Source organism: Urocampus carinirostris, chromosome 3, assembly GCF_059441175.1.
Source record: "Urocampus carinirostris isolate Australia breed hairy pipefish chromosome 3, RoL_Ucar_1.0, whole genome shotgun sequence".
NCBI lineage: Eukaryota > Metazoa > Chordata > Actinopteri > Syngnathiformes > Syngnathidae > Urocampus > Urocampus carinirostris.
In genome coordinates this window covers 61,345,930-61,366,059 of record NC_142351.1, presented here as the reverse complement: position 1 = coordinate 61,366,059, position 20,130 = coordinate 61,345,930, and the positions used below count along the sequence as shown (strand labels likewise).

The 20,130-nt window shown below is 42.0% G+C and overlaps 1 protein-coding gene and 1 long non-coding RNA gene across 2 annotated transcripts in view; one reads left to right on the top strand and one right to left on the bottom strand.

Annotated features, from left to right (window-relative positions):
* The first annotated feature begins 481 nt into the window (after positions 1-481).
* On the top strand, positions 482-6,336 carry LOC148370333 (uncharacterized). Its single transcript, XR_015850108.1, has 3 exons — positions 482-557; positions 4,724-4,856; positions 6,178-6,336. It is a non-coding gene; the product is annotated as an uncharacterized LOC148370333 (long non-coding RNA).
* crfa4 (cytokine receptor family, class I receptor 4) overlaps positions 535-20,130 on the bottom strand; it is a 34,194-nt gene continuing 14,598 nt past the window's right edge. Inside the window, exons 3-9 of the mRNA XM_088332839.1 lie at positions 17,032-17,167; positions 12,386-12,555; positions 4,710-4,888; positions 3,516-3,669; positions 3,368-3,458; positions 3,231-3,300; positions 535-1,286 (exon numbers count right to left, since the gene is read on the bottom strand). Of these exons, the coding sequence (XP_088188965.1) occupies positions 738-1,286; positions 3,231-3,300; positions 3,368-3,458; positions 3,516-3,669; positions 4,710-4,888; positions 12,386-12,555; positions 17,032-17,167 (1,349 nt within the window). The 3' untranslated portion in view covers positions 535-737. The remainder of the gene's footprint in view (positions 1,287-3,230; positions 3,301-3,367; positions 3,459-3,515; positions 3,670-4,709; positions 4,889-12,385; positions 12,556-17,031; positions 17,168-20,130) is intronic.

Here is a 20,130-nt window from a genome sequence, read left to right as displayed (position 1 = left end):
AAAATGGTGCAGTTTAGTCACTTTAAGACTTAGTGGTTTGTATTCTTCATTGTACTTAGTAGCACTCGTTTTTGGTTGCATGTCACAACCCAGCAACATATTTTGGTCAACATTTACACAGTTTCCTTTATTGTTAAAAGTTACCTGCGGAAACGGCAATTTGCATAATTACAACACTTTTGCTTGCCCCCATCGGATTGCTCGCAAACGGCATGTATACAGGGTTATTCATTCATTGAAATGTTTTATTTAGATTGCTCCCAACCAGTATCCAGGAAACAGGAAGCAGTTCTCCGATTTGTTTGAGTGTTATTGATCTTGTAGAGCAGGGGTGGCCAACCCGGTCCTCAAGAGCCGCATGTCCTGCATGTTTTGGAGGTTTCTCAGGTGATGCAAATTTTAAGATTGCTTGCAAGTTGTGCGGGAGCTTGATAATGACCCAGGTGATTGGGATCACCTGTATTTGAACAGAGAAACTCCAAAAACATGCAGGACATGCGGCTCTTGAGGACCGGGTTGGCCACCCCTGTTGTAGAGTGACACCGTATTTCTGCCAGGTACGTTTTTATCAGTGGAAACTATTAATGGAAAAAAACATCTGCGGTGCACTAAATGGCAGACAGCAAAACGGAAAGGTAATACTATATTTTCAGAGGACACATGAGGGCCCCAGGTTTCATTTCATTTGAATTGAAACCATAATAGAGAATACTTCTTGCACCACACACGGGCCCAAGTCAATCGATGACTTCCTTCTTGGCCTGGCGTTCAGCCAGCTTCTTTTCCTCTTCATCCTTTGCATGTAAATTGGACGGGAGCTCGCAATAAACCAGTGGTAAGCACGGGACCAGTTGCAGCCCGTTGCTGCTCAGGGGATGCACGCATGTGTATTGACCCTGCAAAGGGAAATTTTTTGAGAGGATGGATTGGGGTCCACCCTGCTGTCCCATCATAGTGTAACTGCCATCTGGCACGCTGACCATCTCAGGCCATGAAGATGGCGACAAGTCTTGAGGAGGGGACACGCAGTACAGGCTTTGTGCCAACGATGTCGGTGGCTGGCTCACAAGTTGATGAAGAGTTTTTGGGGCTGTCAAGTCGGGCGGGACCAGGAAGGTTTCCCTTACCTGGCCGTGTGACTCTGTAGGGATAAGGCAATCTTTGGCGGTTGACAGATAGATGCTGTCGGAGCTTACTTGGTCCCACACTTCGATGTCCATGAAGCTAGGGGGAAAGTAGTTGTGGAAATTAGCCAGATGGTTGTTGATTTCATCCAATTTCCCCTTCTGTAGGGAAGGACAAAAAATGTCTGTGAGCACAAGTAGAACTATTTTGTCCGTTTAAAGTATTACATATTTTCCATTTCGGGTATGGTTGGCAAGACAACAAGATGAGACATTGTTTACAACGAGATTGCACACCAGTATAAATACATAACAAATACTGTCTAATTTTATTATACACATTACATCACATTACCCGATTTTAGCTAACCCGCATTGGCTCCCTGTTAGCTTAAGATGTGATTTTAAGGTTCTGTTGGTGTTGTACAAAATCATGCATGGACTTGCTCCCTCATATCTTTCAGATTTATTTTCCCCCTATGTTCCCGTCCGTAGCCTTCGCTCTGAAAATGCTGGTCTACTGGTGATCCCAGAACCAAGAAGAGATCCGCAGGTTCGAGAGCGTTCTCCATTCGGGGCCCGGTGCTGTGGAATGCTCTTCCCCCTGAGATTCGATCTGCAACCTCAGGGGAAATGTTTAAATCCAAGCTTAAAACACACTACTATTCTATAGCATATGAATAACCTATATTTTATGTTGACAATATCTGTGTATTATTTGTTATTGCAACATCCATTGCAGCCTGGTCATCTTGGAATCACCCAGGGGAGTGAAAGCCCACATTAAACCACACTCACACATTTGCATATTACCCTATTTTTATACTATTAAAATATTTTATATCAACACGTTACATTGGGTATTCATGTATTATATTCCTTTTCCATTATTACTGTTTTATTTTCAACACAAGGATACTGCTGGAAGTGTGAATTTCCCTATGGGGATGAATAAAGTATCTATCTATCTATCTATCTATCTATCTATCTATCTATCTATCTATCTATCTATCTATCTATCTATCTATCTATCTATCTATCTATCTATCTATCTATCTATCTATCTATCTATCTATCTATCTATCTATCTATCTATCTATCTATCTATCTATCTATCTATCTATCTATCTATCTATCTATCTATCTATCTATCTATCTATCTATCTATCTATCTATATCTATATATCTAAACACATTAACAACTTGTTGAATTAATACAAATACAGAAAATGGGAAGTACATTTTTTAGGATATTAATAATATAGCTAATAATGTAGCCTAGATGGTAGGGCGCCCGCTCCGAGACTGGGGGGTCGCTGGTTCAAGCCTCATCCGAGTCATACCTAAGACTTACAACATTGGTACTCATTGGGGGGAATTGGGGGGTTTGCTCACCCAATGACTCCCAACACAGCAGTTGGGTCTAAAAACCCAGCGCCGATCGAAGGCGACGCAGCACGTCGAAATATTCGCGTGTCAAATGATTTCTGGTATATATCATGTTTATGGTTTATACTGGCTGAATAAATAAATAAATACAACTTGATCTAATAGTGGAACACGATTTTATCTTATGCAGCATAGATTACAAATAAAGTTTTTAGTAACACAATATTTAAATGCCCTACATTTGTCTCAAATCAAATAATAATAATACCACTGCCTATTTACTATTGTAAAGGATGTACATTTAGACTTTTGGTGTAGGACTCCCTACGATTTGTGAACGTCCAAGTAGATCCCCCATTTAAAAATGCGCTCTGCCAGGCTCCACTCGCATCAAAAGTCAACAGGGGATAATGGCTCTCATCCACAACGGTAAATTTAATTAAAGGCAGGTCAGAAGAGCATGCCTGCCAAGAAAAGTGCCTTCTGCTGGTTCCCGCCTTCAGCAATATAGATATGTCTGATTGCAGCCGCACAAGTGCAGTTTGTTTTAGGCCGGGGAAAAAACGGTTAAAAAAGAGCCACCATACCGGACTAAAGTTTGCCATGTGGTACGTTTATTGAAAACTGAAATTAATATTTTGGTTACGGTTTGATAACAAAAACACACAAAAAATCTGATCAAAGTCAAAAGGGCACAAACAATGGACTGTTTGTTACCTTTAAAAGCAGCGGATCGATGCCCATGATGCGTGGTTTAGGAATTGGTGGCCAGAAGAATTCTTTTACTCTAAATGAGGACAAAAAGTATAAAAGAATGAATGTTTTTCTTCTAACAAGAGGTGCAAAAATCTCACCTCTTCCTTTGTGAAACGAGACGCACGGCGACAACAATCAGCACCATGACGCTGATGCTCGTCACCATAATCAACACCAGGAATTTGTTCACTACAAAGACAAAAATATATTAGACTAAATCAGCACCATTCACAACCCAAATCATACCTGCCGGTTCATGAGTGGGAATGGTCATGAGCAACGGCTGGCTCCAATTGCTCCAGAGGCCATAGTTTTTCGAGCGACTCCGTACTCGAAACACGTAGTCGTTGATGGGAAGGCCCAGCAGTTTGACTTGAGGCTCAGTCAAAGATTCCTTGACCTGCGGACAAAAAGGTTGTTAGTAACCCACAAATGAGTTTGCATTCTTTATTTGTGGAACTATACCCACGTTTATTGTTTCCAATTTTTAACACTAAGCAATAGTTGACTGGGGATGATGTATTACAGCTACACAGGTGCTGTTCATTTTAGGTGGGAAAAAATGAAAAAAAGACGCCAAGCATTACACAAATTTGCTCTGTCAGCCCCGCTCTATTAAATAGTCGACCGGGGTTAATGGATTCAACCAAAACAGTTTAGTTCATTTTAGGCAGGCCACATATGCACGCCTCAGCAACCAAAACTGAAAAAAATGTAGGCCTGCTGGCTTTTGCTGACTAAAATAGTTGACTATGGATAAGGGATCAATTTATGAGGGCAGGCCCTCTGACAAAATTCCTTATGCAAGTCACCGCTCGTAGTAATATGAGAATGTGGACAAAGAATCATGGCTTCATTCTTAATTTCAAGCGGAGAGAACCCGAGAAAAAGAGCCGCAATGCATGACACTAATGTGCTCATGGTCCTGCTCTCAGCAATAGTCAATGCGGAATGATGGTTGGTGGCTAAAACAGTGTAGTTAATTTAAGGCAGGCCATATTGTCACACTTCAGTGGCTTGAACCGCGAACCCACCTACAGAAATAACAAAAAACCACGCTGCCACCCTCTGCTCTCAGCAGTAGACTTCCAGGGATAATGCATCCCGGCCACATTCTGCTGGTACATGCTCTCAGTAGTATGCAGTTGGAGATGATGGATCACAGACACAATTGTGTGCTTAATTTTAGGTGGGCCAAAACACTACAATATGGGATTGGGGATAATCATTTACAACTATACAAATGCAGTTTACTTTTTGATTGATAATGCTGCAGAAAAGAGCCACCAGGCCTGACAAAAATGCACTCTGCCAGCACCCTCTCGCAGCAATATGCGATCAGGGATAACGGATCAAGGAACATTTTTCAACCTGTAATGCAAAGAGGTCGCAAAGTATAATTTTTCCAAGTCGCGAGGTATTAAAGTGTTTGTGTTTCACCTCCCACTTGTCAGGATTGCTGACTTGTCTGTACTCCAACTCGTACTCAAGCGTGATCCAGCCGTACTGAAGGTCTGAAGGTTTGGGGTACGCCCAGGTGAGCAGCACATCATGACCCACCTCATCCCCGCCGGCATCCTTCAGTTGGTACGTTAAGTTGATCGGCGCATATGTCTCAACTGTAGAAAAGACATTTTGAAGAAAAAAAAAACATCTTATTGGCCTCCACTTTTCAGTGTCATTGTGAGACTATATGCACAACATTTTTTGTGTATTGAACTGATTGTTTTTATTCTTACCTAGCAAGAATGTGCGACCTGAGTCAAATAAACTGTAGTGCCGTAGAGAAGAATAATAGATATAAAATCATGCAGACTGAGTGAAAAAATAGCACACAAACACAAATTTAAATGATTGATTTAATGATTTAAAAGTCTTTCTGCTTTTTTTTTTTTTTAACTTTTACCTGAATAATGGATCTTCGCTTTATATTTCATATCTGTTATGGAAAAGGGGATAAAGCTTCTTAAACCTTTAACCATTCATGATACTAAATTAAAAGATCTTAATGACATACCTATAAAATCTACTGTAAAATATCTTCATCTAACGCAGGGGTGGCGAACAAGTTTGACACAAAGAGCCGAAATTTATAACTCTGAGAGTCAAACAGCCACACCACACACAGACCAGCATTAGACGTAACCTACGCAAATGATTGGCGGTCACTTATTTGTCCTGGGCAGCATAAAAACAACAAATCTGCCAAATTGATTTCAAAATATTATTTATTATTTGTTAGTAACTCTGATTCATTCAAGTGTAATTTAAGAGGGGAAAAAACTGAACATGAAACGAGGTAAAGAGCCACATTATATAGAAAATATGATGAGGCAAAGAGCCGCATTCTTATTGGCCAAGAGCCGGATGGGGCTCTAGAGCCGCGTGTTTGCCAACCCTGATCTAACGAAAGATACCTAACAAAATAAAACTGAATTAAAAATATAAAATACAACAATGTAAATTGCAACTGCTATCATGGCTTCAAGGAGACATATCTATTATTAGCCGAATCTGTTTGACAAAAATGGAAAGTTTATCTAGAATTATCTACCCAGCATACTCTCAAGCAATTCCAAACAATATCATTAAAACCATCAACCAAATGCACTTTAACTTTATTGGGAGAAAGAAACCGAATTACATGAAAAAAGTTGCATAGTCAAAGAAATAGGTGAGGGTATATGGTGTAGATTTTGACTGCTTTAATTGAACCCTAAAAACAAAATGGATTCAATCATGGCCATGCAACAAAAGAAGCTTCAATGATGATTTCAGCCAGAAGATGTACAATATTTTGAGTTATGGACACCATCTTTAAGATAAATTTGGGTCATTTTCTTGCCTTGAATCATTGATTTTGACTAACTTCCGTTTTGCTCTCCGTATTGTACTCTTTCTTTTCTAGATACAAGAGACGACCCGCACATTGACCAATCATGTACGCTGTCCATGTAAAAAAGTGAGAAGAGGAAAAAATGTGTCTTGAAGAGTACTGGCTCCTGATGGGTGGGGAGCCGGCTACCGTTGTTCACTTTAAAGAGCCGGCCCATGAGCTGTTACATTCACAAACAACACATCACTACCATTTTTGGGTCAAAGGTGGATCCATCCACCGCTTAGGGTTAAAGCTTGTAATGTGTTTTAAAAATTGTAATGGGTTCCCCTAATGTTCTCTGGCTAATTAATGGTCCAGTGGGTGCTTGGCGAGTGGTGCCTGGATTTGGCAACATCCAGTGGACGATTTTAAACTCCCGTTTTTCTCTCAGCATTGTCTCAAGGGCCACATTAAATGATGAGGCGGGCCACATTTGGCTTGGGGGCCATGGGTTTGACCCTTACATTTTAGGGCTTTAAATCAGTAATGTAAGAATTCACACGATTACAGTATACTAAATGACAATAAAAGAGTGATTACAAAATACAGAGGGTCAGTTTAAGAGCCGCAGCTCACGGGCTACTTTAGGTCTGCAATATGATAGTTTGTGACCCCCACCTTAATATGAGAGAAATGTCATTGCAGCCTATGTCCTGCCAATTAGTTAGGCAAGGGTCAAAATTCACAGGCTAATGTTTTGAGATCGATGTACATCTGTCCCCGAATTTGATTGACCAGCTAGTTCCTGGTTTGACCCTTGGCAGTGACTATAAGTTTTAACGAATAAACTAATTTGATCATTTCTTGGGAAACTAATCGCAAAATATTTTTCTTGAATTGAGACTCTATAAGAGGGGTTCCAGTGTGTGGGAAGAGATTGTCACCACTGTTGAACTGAAGCTCAAAGACAGTGGATGTAACTTACACATAACTCTGGGTGAGTTAGTTTGTTAATTACATTTTTCCACTCACATCTGTAGTTCAAATTGTCTTTTCTTTATTTCATACAGATTGATTTTCTTATCCCGAAGACCAAGGATAAGCGGTGGATAATTTTCTTATTTATTTAATACCTGTTTTTTTCTGGTAGAAAAGGCCGAACCTTACCCAGACCTTAACACCAATGAGTTAATAAGCTGGTATTGGGTGGTAAAATAGTTGTTTGATAAGCAAATATGTGTCTGTACAATGTCACCAGTCACTGAAATATTTCATTGGAAAGCCTTAACTCTTGGGGTTCAAAATATACCCATCACAGAAACATCATAACCAGTCTAAAATGAGTTACCCGAAAACTAAAAAGCCGGTGTAACTTACCAATTACATCTCCTGGCCGTCATCAAATCTGTTGAATATCCGCTATAATGGCTTAGTTACATCCAGGACAATCCAGAATATCCAAACATGTAAAATATTTACACCAAAACACACGACAATGCCGACAGATTAAAAAAAAAATCTGCCTAAAAGCATTTCTGCTTCATTTAACATTCCTAGTAGATTTTTTTTTGCTCCAAAGAGACTCATAAAATGATTCCCAATATGGTTAGCTCCTGAACTTTTAATTGACACCACTCTCTTCCAATGGCAGGCTTTTTTTTTCACGGTCAACAACCCGCATTAGCCTATTCGGACCTGTTTGGTGAAAGGGATATTGCCTCATGTAGCTCCTAATACATGAGCCACATAGTAGAAACCGATTTGAATGATGATTAACACATTGGTTAGCCAATGATATTCCCAACATAATTTTATGCCATTTTCCAGGGGTGTATTCAAATCAGAGCCAAAATTAAATGTACGCATAGTAGTTTGTGAATTATTTTTAAACACCATTTTTTTGCGCAAGTGTGCACAATAATTAATTTGACTTCTGGGAAGAGAGGTCAAACATTTTACTTTAGTCAAAGTAAAATTCATGTTTGCAAAGGTTTTAGTATTGTAAACTTACGTCTCCAAATGGCCACTTTTGGAGACCCTTGGAAAAATTTGTAAAATACAATGTTTAGTGTTTTTAAATTGTGTTCAAATTTGACAAGGTACTAGGTAAGGTAAGGTGCCCATGCTGCAAAAAAATATTCATGCGAAAATAAATTCTTTATTTCTGTGTGTTCCCACATAGATTACACAATGTTAGGAGCTCTTGCAGTAATTATTTCAGTTTGGGACAACATTTTTAGAGTATTGCCTTCCAAAAGATACAAAAAACGTCCGTATTGGCATAGCATTCAATTCACTTTGGGTCTTGGATTGGAATTTTATAATAATAATAATAATAATGCATTTTATTTAAAAGCGCCTTTCAGGCCACCCAAGGACACTGTACAAACAATGAAAGAAAAAAAAATACAATTTAAAAAGTTGTAAACGAAATAATAAATAAAAACAAGACATAAAATCATAAAAACATAAGAAATGGAGAAGCTATGTGTTGTAGGCAGTCCTGAACAGGTGTGTTTTTAGACGGGACTTAAAAGTGGAGAGAGGTGTGCAGTTTTGGAGGTCCGGAGGTAGATTGTTCCAAAGCTTGGGAGCAGCGCGACTGAAGGCTCTGGCTCCCATGGTGCTCAGATGGGCAGGGGGCACTGACAGTCGGAGGGAGGACGAGGATCTGAGGGAGCGAGTGGGGACGTGCACCTGGAGAAGGTCGGACAGGTAAGGAGGAGCCAGGTTGTGAATGGCCATATATGTATATAAGATGAGTTTGTAGCTGATGCGATGCTGAACAGGAAGCCAGTGTAGCTGTTGGAGAACGGGGGTGATGTGCTGCTGGGAAGATGTTTTTGTGATGATGCGAGCAGAGGCGTTTTGAACCAGCTGAATTTTATGGAGGGACTTTTGGGGAAGGCCGAAGAGGAGAGCATTGCAGTAGTCAAGGCGGGATGTGACAAGACTGTGGACGAGAATAGCAGTAGTGCGGGGGGTGAGGGAAGGGCGGAGTCTGGTAATATTGCGGAGGTGGAAATAAGCAGTGCGGGTGATGGTGTTGATATGTGAGTGGAAGGTAAGCATGCTATCCAGGATGACACCCAGACTCTTGACCTGGGGGGAGGGGGACACTAAGGAGCTGTCGATGTTCAGAGAGAAGTTGTTTACTTTGGATAAAGTGGATTTGGTGCCAAGAAGGAGGAATTCTGTTTTATTGGCATTTAATTTAAGAAAGTTTGTTGTGAACCATGTTTTGAGTTCGGAAAGGCAAGAGGTGAGGGAGGGAGGTGGGAGTATGGAGTTTGGTTTGCAGGAGAGGTAGAGTTGGGTGTCATCAGCAAAGCAGTGAAAGTGGATATTAAATTTGCGGAGGATATGACCAAGAGGCAAGAGGTAGACGATGAAGAGAAGAGGACCTAAGACAGATCCCTGGGGTACACCTGTGGTGACTAGGGAGGGCTTTGAGGTGAAGGATTTCAGCTGGACAAACTGAGTGCGGCCAGTGAGATAGGAATGGAACCAACTGAGGGGAGTATGGGTGAGACCAATGGAGGAGAGTCTATTGAGGAGGATAGGGTGAGAGATTGTGTCGAAGGCAGCGCTCAAGTCTAGGAGGATGAGGATGGAGACTAAACCGGAGTCGGATGCTATGAGGAGATCATTTACAATACGGATTAGGGCAGTCTCTGTGCTGTGGCGGGGGCGGAAACCAGACTGAAAGGGCTCATAGAGAGAGTGGAGGGACAGGTGCGAGTGGAGTTGAGCAGCAACAGTTTTTTCAAGGATTTTTGAAATAAATGGAAGGTTGGAGATGGGGCGGAGGTTGTCGAAGTTGTTGGGGTCAGCACCATGTTTTTTAAGTGTAGGAGTAACAGCAGCGGTTTTGAAAAGTGATGGGACAATACCAGAAGAGAGTGAGGAGTGAATAATGGCAGATATGAGAGGAAGCAGGGAAGGGAGGCAGGATTTAACAAGGGATGAAGGGAGGGGATCGAGCTGGCAAGTGGTGGGCTTGGATTTGAGTATGAGGTTGGATAATTCAGCAGTCGTGGGTGGAGCAAAACTGGAGAAGAAGTGACAAGGAGAAGGAAATTCAGATGGGGAGGGAGCAGACAGGTTTTGATGGAGTTGGTGATGAATCTTAAGGATTTTGTGATTGAAGTACTCCATTATGGAGTTGCAGGTTGCTGTGGAGTACAGGTGGAGGGGGAGAGAATTTGGTGGCTGGAGGATTTTGTTCATGACAGAGAAGAGAGTTCTTGAATTTCCTTCGTTGGAAAGGATGAGGCCGGAGTAGTAGCTGGATTTGGTTTGTGCAATTTGGTCCTTGTATTTAGAAGTATGGGTAGTGTACATGTCCTTATGGATGGTGAGGCCGGTTTTCTTATAGAGTCGCTCAAGTTGGCGGTTCTTTGATTTCATTGACCGAAGAGCGGGTGTAAACCAGGGGGCAGATGTGGAGAATGAGGCAGTCCTGGTTTTCAGGGGGGTAAGAGAATTTAGAATATTTGTGAGGCAGGTATTGTAGTGAGTGGTAAGCTCATCCGGGCTTGAAAGAGCTTCTGGGGGTGGGGAACGGTCAATAATGGAGCAGAGGGTGTCAATGTTGATATTTTTGGTATTACGAAAAGAAATGAGACGGGAGGTTTTGACAGTAGAGAGACAGAGTACGGTGTTAAAAGTGAGGAGGACATGATCAGATTCAGGAAAAACGTTGGAAGTGGGCTTGGAAGTAGAGAGGCCAGAGCAGCAAACCAAGTCCAATGTGTGGCCTTTAATGTGGGTGGGGAAGTCAATAAGGCTGTGTATCCCGAGACTCTCCAGGCAGGATGTGAAGTCTCTGGTGAGTGGCAGGTTGGGGTTGTCCATGTGAATATTGAAATCTCCTAATAAAATTAAATTTGGCGAGAGAGTGGATAAATGTGTAATTAAGCTGGAGAATTCATTGATAAAATCACTATGTGGCTTTGGGGGGCGATAAATTGAAGCAATAATGGTTGGCGTGGGTCCGGGGAGCTTAAACACCAGACATTCAAAGGAAGTCGATGAAGTGACGGAGACAGGCAAGACTTTCCACTTCTCGCGGTGAATTACCGCGAGACCTCCTCCACGGCCGTTGCCACGGGGACGGCAGATGTAAACAAAGCCGGGAGGAGTGGAGTCATTCAGAGCAGCGAAGTCGTTTGTTTGTTGCCAAGTTTCTGTTAAAACGAGGAAGTCGAGTTTTCGTTCAGCGAGGACGTCTTGGATGAGGTGGCCCTTGTTCCTGAGTGAGCGGACGTTCAGCAATCCAAAGTTGACGGCGGAGGTGTCTTGTTTGACGGCGGCAGTGCTGTTAGCCGACCTAGCTAGGCGGGCTAATGTATGGCAGTTAGCCCTACGGCCGCAGTTTATGGGAGGGCGTCGAGATGTGGACCAGGTCGAGGTGATTGAACCAGGGTTTTTATACTCGACGTGCCTGCGCGATCCGCGGTGAATGTAGCGGCGTCGAGGCAGGCGAGTTATGTCAGGATGGTGGAGCAGCTCCGGTGGCGGAGGCCCCCGCGCAATCCACCGGATCCGGAGAAGATCCGCGATAGAATACTGGAGCAATCCTGTCGCTGGATGGTGGCAGAACGTCAGGAGTATCAGGAATAATCCAAAAGCGGCGAGGTTTTGGCACGCCATGACGAGGGAGAGAGGCCGGTGCTGTGACAGCTGGTATGTTTAAGTTAGCCCGAGGGCTAAGTTACGAGGGTTTGATTGATAAAGTGAAATGTTGGTTCAGGTTACATCAACCAAAGTACCCACAGTCCAAAACAGAAGGGCAAAAGAAAAATCAGAAAAAGTATCTGAGCTTCGAAAAAGTTTGGAAAAGTTTTTGGAGTGAGAAGCGGCGACATACACGCCAGCGTCCTCTCACCCCGGAAGTCCCCACCCGTTACTGTCAATTTTAGGGGTATCTTACAGAAACGCAAAGGGCTTAACATGGCCCCTGTATAACATACTCTCACAGTAATACACCGGAGCCTCCACAGACTCCGCCAGTATGCCGCAAGTGACACAAGACAGGGAGGAGGGCGAGGGGCAGTGCTAAGAACCAAATGGACTGAAACATTTCAAGGCAGTTGCGTCATTCACTTTTATGTTTTGTTGTACTTTTTAATTTTTTTTTTATCCAGCTTATCCTGAAAAAGAGACTTTTAAAAATGCTATAATTTTTTGAGGTGCTTGGTTTGAGCACCCGCATAAACGGGCTGGTTAGGCCCATGCACTGTATGCTCTTTTCATGCTGTTTTGGTAATGAAAGCTGCCACGAGTTTTTTCTCACCAATATCGGCCACGTCAAGACAATGTCGCTGCGAAGTGAAGTTCCGGCGGGCTGTCATAGCTGTGACTTCCATGCAGTAGACGTTCCATACAAATGTGTGGCTGCGGTCAAAATGGCAACTGTTGGTACCCGCGCTGGTGTAGTCCGGGCACTCGCGGCTAGGCTCTTGACTAAAAGAAACAAAAGAATAGATCGTAAAATTGAACACAGGGAGTTATCAACAGAGTTGGGAGTTACGCGTTACGAAGGAACTTGGAACGTGATTATGTTCTCGGTAACTGTAACGCCTTACAAATAACATTTTGTAATGTCACTCTGCGTTACTGCGTTATCACCCATGCCACACTTTTGACTTTAAAAAACTGTAGATCAGGGGTCTCAATCTCAGGGCCCGGGGGCTTTTGGTAGCCCTCAGGATGATAGTTTGACGCCCCCGCCTTTACAAGAAAGTTAAAGGAAAGTGTGTATTAGTCGACCACTAGTTTTTGTAGTATTCTGTTGTGCAACCGAAAACAAGAGTAAATATAATGGAGACTCTAAGTGACCATAAAGCAAAATGTATCTATCTTTTTGACCAGCCTTTCACTGTTTTTTTCCCACCCATAACAGCAATGAATATATGTGATCTTTGTCTAGGTAAGACTTACATTATGGAAAATATATCGCAATTTCTCAACCTGCAAGTGTTAATAAAATGCACATTTATATGAAAGTGTATTTTTGCTATTTTTTACAGTCTTTTTTTTTTAAATGAATGACATTTTTTACGATGAGGGAGCACTGAAAAATACACACTGTCCCTTTAAGTGCAGCCCTTGCAGATTACGGATGAATTCATTACTGATTGATTGATTGATTGATTGATTGATGGATTGACTGATTGATTGATTGATTCTCAGATGAATTCTACATCTTATTTTGTGAAGGGAGTTTAAAAATGTATTAAATTGAATACAGTGAATTTTTCAAATTTTAACTTTCGTGTGAAAAACCCGATTTGACCCAACCAGACCCTAGCATGAGACCTCTGCTGTAGATGATATCACGTACTTTTTTCACGCAGAGAACACAATCCGTCTCCAGGATATTAAAAAAACACAACAAAAACCACGTGTATTTGCCTGAAACCATGAATCTACCAAAACAAATATCTAATGGGATTAATGGAGCGGTTTGTTCGCTCATAAAGACTTAGTCTTGCTTCAAGATAAAGTAGCCGCTGGCAAATACACTAGTATCGCGATTAGTTTAGTTTTTACAATTGTAGATGACAAAATTAACTGGAAATCTCACTCAAAACTGTCATGATTACTTATGTTACTCAGCTGTGTCCGCTCTTTTGGCACGAACTGCCACGGGTTCTGATTGGCTCCCTGTCAGTGTTTGAACCCAGGCCTGTCTGTCCCCTTTTGTCAGTCCATCTGCAAACCTCAGTGAACACTAGGCAAGCCTTTTTCGACCCTGACTCCCACCTGTCCCGTTTCTTGCTCCCGTCTGTCCCCGGCTTCGACCCGTTTTGATCCTGACCACGTCTGCTGTCCCGTCCCAGCTTACGACCTCTTTTTGTCCCCGACAACGTCTACTCTCTCGTGATGGCTTACTACTCGCTTCCGACCTCGACCAAGGCCTTGCTCTCCCAGTCCCAGCTACCGACCCATTTTTTCCATCAATGACACCGCCATCGCTTGCTACGGATGATCCAATTACGCGTTCGGAGGACCATCCGAGTACAAGAGCGACTTGCTTTCCGTGTCCAGCTAACACCGGATCGTGGGCGCAGCCCTTTCTCTTTCCTCTAATAAAACTTGTGAGAAACGTAACACAATTGGGTCCTATTTCCGTTCTGGTCCTGACAAAAACATGTACAGAATAAACTGTCAAGAAGCATCTCAGTACTCTGCAAGGCAAAACACACACTACAACCTACTGGCCAAACGTTTGGAGCAACACTTCTAAATGTACACAACAGTCACTATCAGTACGCCAGAAGAGAGAAATAAGAACAATCCATCATGCCGTTAACAATGATCACACAAATGCACTTTTCTGGAAATGTAACGTATTAAAAATCACTGATCTGGTTCACTTTAAAACAGCACAATAATGTACAAAGCAATACATAATCTGCTTCCTGGAAACATACAAACGTTGTTCTTTAACAGAGACGGGAATTATGATTTGAAGGGAGCAAATGCTCTAAAACATCTTTGTGTCTGCACAACATTAAAAAAGCTTTCACTTTCTATATCTGGAGTAAAGCTGTGGACAAAAATATGGTATTCACAGGCTACAGGGTAAATAAAGGTTTTGAGGATCACTAGGTGATTTTCACAGATCTGTCATGATTACTGATGCGGGGCACCTGAGTCAGCTCCTTTGGCGCCAACGGCCTCGGACGCTGATTGGCTGCTCATATCTTTTAAAACCCCCTTCTTCCTGTCAACGGGTGTCAGTCCGTCTGCTAACCTCAGCCCACGCGAGGCAAGCCCTTTCACATTTCTAAGTTTTTGCCCTGCATTACCTTATTTATTGTATTTTCAATATTTCAGTGTTTCCTCATGTTGTGGGACTCCTCACTGGTAGGGTCGATGACTGAGAATCTTTTCCCCAGGTTATCTGCTGCCATCCCACTCAGTGTGGATGAGCCTCCCCCCTGGTCCCTTTCCTCATATGGTTAGTCTGTGCCGTCCTATAATTTAATTTGTTTTATAAAATTGGATTGTATTATTATTTATCTAGGTTTTTACTTTATTTTAGAGATTCAGATTTGGTGTTTCGGGTTATTGGGTGCAGAAAAAGTAAGGCATTTTCTTTTATTTTTGTACACCGAATTTTTTACAGCACTTTGAGTGGCAATTCGTTTGCAGAAAAGTATATTTGGACTGATTGATATTGAGAGTTTTAAAGCCCTGACTTAAAAATGGATATGGAGTGTCTCGGTTAAATGTTTGCAAACTCGAGCCAAGAAACATAAAGGGTTCATCGCTTCCATGGGCTGGTGTTCTTTTATTTGTTCAAATATGTGGCAATTTTAAAGCAGTTTTAGGGAGTTGTCTTCCATGCAAGTACTGTATTTTTGATACTATAAGGCATTATATGGCACATTAAATTGAAACTACTGTTATGGCTAAAATTGCATTAAAAACTTTAAGAAAACAATGCAAATGTGTTTAAAATAACAAACTGACATTACAAAACTTGTTTAGACACTAAAATTAATTCATTTGAAAAGGGTTACTGTATAATTTTATTCTGTTTTTACTATAAGACACTTGCAAAGGAGATTTCATAAGATGCCAGTTTGTTATTTTGACTATTATTCCTCATTCTTATTCGTTTTTTGACTACTTTGCACTGTTCAGGGGTCTCCAACGCGGTGCTTCGAAAAGAACGCTGAGGTGCTTGCTGACCTGTTCTTAATATAGCTCACCAGTGCTGGGTCATTGTGATTTCCTAGTAAAAAGAGTTTTTGAGCGGTTCTATTTAACTCTAATTACAATAATAAACCTGGTATGACCATAATAACTACATTGTAATTGATAATAAGTTATTTTAGAAAGGTAAATCAAATTGGGTGCCTTTTGCTCCAATTAGTAACAAAAAGTAGCTCTCGGCTTGTAAAAGGTTGGAGTCGCCTGGTTACATCATCGTCACTATTCGCCAAACTTTTGCTGTTCTTTGATTTCCACACCCTTCTGGGTGGGTCTGCTTTTTGTAACTTAGGATATTTAATAAAAAAGACGGGTTCAAGTGGGGCGTTTGTAACCGGTTGGAATTTGGCATAGTGTTTTTTTAGGACAGTCGTCTCCTGTTCTTCTCGCAAGTTCAAAACGCATTGATGTCTTCCCTCCTTATTTTGAGTGTCTAGGAAAATATGAACTTATCGTTTAAATTCAACTTTGTAATTTTCTATTTTATTAATCACATTTCAAGCCTAGACGATAAAGCACACTTGCAAATTTTGTCTCTTTTTAGGTGCGCCTTGTAGTCCAGAGAATACGATATATTGGGTAATTTGTAACACAAGCCAAGACATTTAAAGGATTCACTGCTTCCAAAGGTTAGTCTCATCTCATCTCATTAGCCGTACTGCTTATCCTCATTAGGGTCGCGGGGGGGCTGGAGCCCATCCCAGCCATCTTCGGGCAGTGGGCAGGGGACACCCTGAACTGGTTGCCAGCCAATCGCAGGGCACACGGGGACAGACAACTCATTCGCTCATTCACACCTAGGGACAATTTGGACCGGCCAATTCACCTGAAATGCATGTTTTTGGAATGTGGGAGGAAACCGGAGTGCCCGGAGGAAACCCACGCAAGCACGGGGAGAACATACAAACTCCGCACAGAAAGTCTGGAGCTGGATTTGAACCCACGACAGGTTCCCATGACATGAACTGTGCCGCACAAGCGATAACCACTGCGCCGCCGTGCTGCCTCCAAAGGTTAGTGTACAGGTTTATCTTATTACTTCTATTATGTGGCTATTTCAAACCAATCAGCTTCTTTGCAAGCATTTATGTTAATTTTTAGCCAAGTAATTACTTTCAGAGTAACGCGCCACTTTTTCGTGTCAGTAAGGGAACTTCCAACACTGGTTATCGTAGCACTTTTTTCCATTTGTACTCGAAATAAATGTGTTCATACTCTCTGGAATAAGTAAGCCTATAGGTCACTTTCTCCCCGGTCAGGTTGGTAAGCGGATGCCACCAGCAGGTGAAGACCTCCATGTTGGGCGAGCGGCATTTGTGAATGAGAGGCCTGGTCGTCACGGCAACTTTGCCTGCAAGCAAGGAGACCATACATAATTACGAGCAAGTGTATTCGTATCCATGCACATAAAATCCTTGAAAAGGACTAACCACACAAATGTAGCCTATTTATTGTGCACGTTAGGTAACGGGAAAATTGATTGCAATCTTCAGGTTGGTGCATGGCACCCGATACTAATAAATAAGCATCAGAGAGGCAAGCAGGCAGAAGTGGAACATGTTTGATAATCTGGCGTCTTGTGAATACTGTGCATCCATAACAAGGGTTTCAAACTCGCTTCCAGGGGCCAACGGCAGCCTGCAGGATGAAAGTTTGAGGCCCCCGTCCTTACAGAAACCTTTAAATGAAGAGTCGAATTAAATTGATTAGTCCTGATTGTCATTAATATTAACATTGTGAAACATTGTATGCAACAAGGTTAGACATGACACTCTGGGGTTTAAATGTAATGAAGACTTTAGAGAGAAAAAAAGATAAAAGACTTTCAGGATAAATGGGCCAAAATATGTACGATGTAGTGCTTAGAGCAGGTGTGTCCAAACCTTTCAGAAAGCGCGCCAGATTTGGTAAGCCTAGGATGTGTGATGGCCGACTATTCAGCCTGGCCTTCTTTATACAGTCTTTAATAAATTGCCCCTCTGTGAACGGTTTACTGTATTTGGCTATTAACGTCGCGACCTCGTAACTCGCCTTTGTAGCATTTTCAATTGACGTGCAAGATCTCATGAAAAAGCGCTGCTGTGCAGTTAATACAGCTTTCAGTTGCTTCATCTTTTTACAGTGTTTGTTTCCAATGAGCGTTTTGTAGTCAGCGTAGTTCGTTTGGCAATTCCTTTTGATATTATATTCTTTGAAACAGCCACAGTCTCTTAGCAAATTAGGCGGACACAGTTGTTTCAACTTGTCCTGGAAGTGGTGTCCCTCACAGTCAATAATAATAATAATACATTTCATTTTAAGACACCCAAGTTTGCTGTACACAGAATATAAAACTACCATAAAATTGGAATAAAACGAACAAGCGATAAATACAAAAATATTCACAGAGTACAGTTAAAAACGGGAGAGGATTCATGTGAGGCTGTTTGGCAAAAGTACCGTTACTTCAGAATAATATGACTCAAGAAGAAGTCAAAAGTAGTCATCCAAAAAATTACTTGGGTAAAAGTTAAAAAGTGCTTGGTGAAAAAACTAAAACATGGAGAAAAATTAATTTTGAATTATCTTATTTTCAGGCAGCACGGCGGCGCAGTGGTTAGCGCGTGTGCGGCACAGTTCTAAGGTCTCGGGAACCTCCTGTGTGGGTTCAAATCCAGCTACCGGACTTCCTGTGCGGAGTTTGTATGTTCTCGTGCTTGCGTGGATTTCCTCCAGGCACTCCGGTCTCCTCCCACATTCCAAAGACATGCATTTCAGGTGGATTGGCCGGTCCAAATTGTCCCTAGGTGTGAATGAGCGAGCAAGTTGTCTGTCCCCTGTGTGCCCTGCGATTGGCTGGCAACCAGTTCAGGGTGTCCCCTGCCCACTGCCCAATGATTGCTGGGATGGGCTCCAGCACCCTCGCGACCCTACTGAGGATAAGCGGTGCAGCTAATGAGATGAGATCTTATTTTCAAAGCGATACATGTTAGCTGACTTAATTAATATTTTCTGAACCGTGAGGCCATAAATAATGGTATTTTCATGAATATGTGTTCAATTCGGGGTAAGTAGGACCTCACTGAAGACTTAAGTGTAAAATACTAAGCACACCAGTGGATTTAAAGGACCTTTAGCATTTGCAGGAGGGCAGAGGGTGAAAAAGGTGGTGGCCAGGTTCAGAGAGGTCTTAAGCTTATTCAATGCCATAAGGTATAAATACGTTTGAAAAAGCATTGTCTCTTAGTGCCCAAACATAAAATTACATTTTTATTGTTTAATTTAAAAAAAAACTATTACTCAACACTAAGTATCAAGCCTCTGGAGGACTGAGTGTAGGTACACAAAATATCAAAGGGCAAAATCTGTGAGAAAATGAGACCTTGTGATGTTGTCTGGGAACCACAATGACTCCGAAGAAAAGTATGAGATTGACCTTCAGCCTGTTCCAAAAAAAGACAAGCCACTGGACCAAGCGGTATGCAGCTATCCCCAGGACCAAGCCGTCAACCACCCACTCAACATTGAGCAAGTGAGGAAGTATGGCTGTCAAAAAATTCTGATATTGAATGGTCTTCTGGCCCAAAAAAAAATGAGTCTTCCAGCAAGGCTGCCAATGTGAAAAGGATACGACCAGGCCCAACACGGATGGCAGTTACTCACGCACAGGACATCAAATCTTCTCTTGAGCTTTTCATCCCAGATTGCATACAGGAAATAATTCGTTAGTGCACTAATATACAAGTAAGATTTGTATTGGGGGAGAAGTAGAAGGAAATGGACCAAAACAAGTACATCCAAACTGCGGAGTTACTATCCATGCTGGAGTTTTCAGGTCCAGAGGGGAATATGCTGCATCCGTGTGGGATGCATAAACTGACAGAGAATTTTTTATGCAACAATGTCAATGGAAAATGTTCACATCATTTCCAGGATGATCAGCTTTGACAACCAAGATGACAGACCAGCTTGACGGCAGAAAGACAAAACAGTGTGAAGCAAGTGGGTGACGACTCCCCCTGCCGTGCAACCCTGGGCCAAATGTCACTAATTGATTAAGAGCTGATGCCATTTAGGGGCCGTTATCCCATTTGGCGGTATATAACATCTAAACCTGCAAAGTATGGTATAAAGATCTGGGAGTTTACACGGGGAAACCTGACGGAAGAGCCACTGAGAAAAAACAAGGAAGAGTAGTTCTCGACATGTCTTAGGGACTCTGTGGGCAAGTGACAATTTTATTTACTAGTATACTGTAACAGTATACACTAGGCTAGTGGCTAAAGGCCATGTGTTTAATTGGGCTGATGTGTTATGCGCTTATGTTCAGCTTGT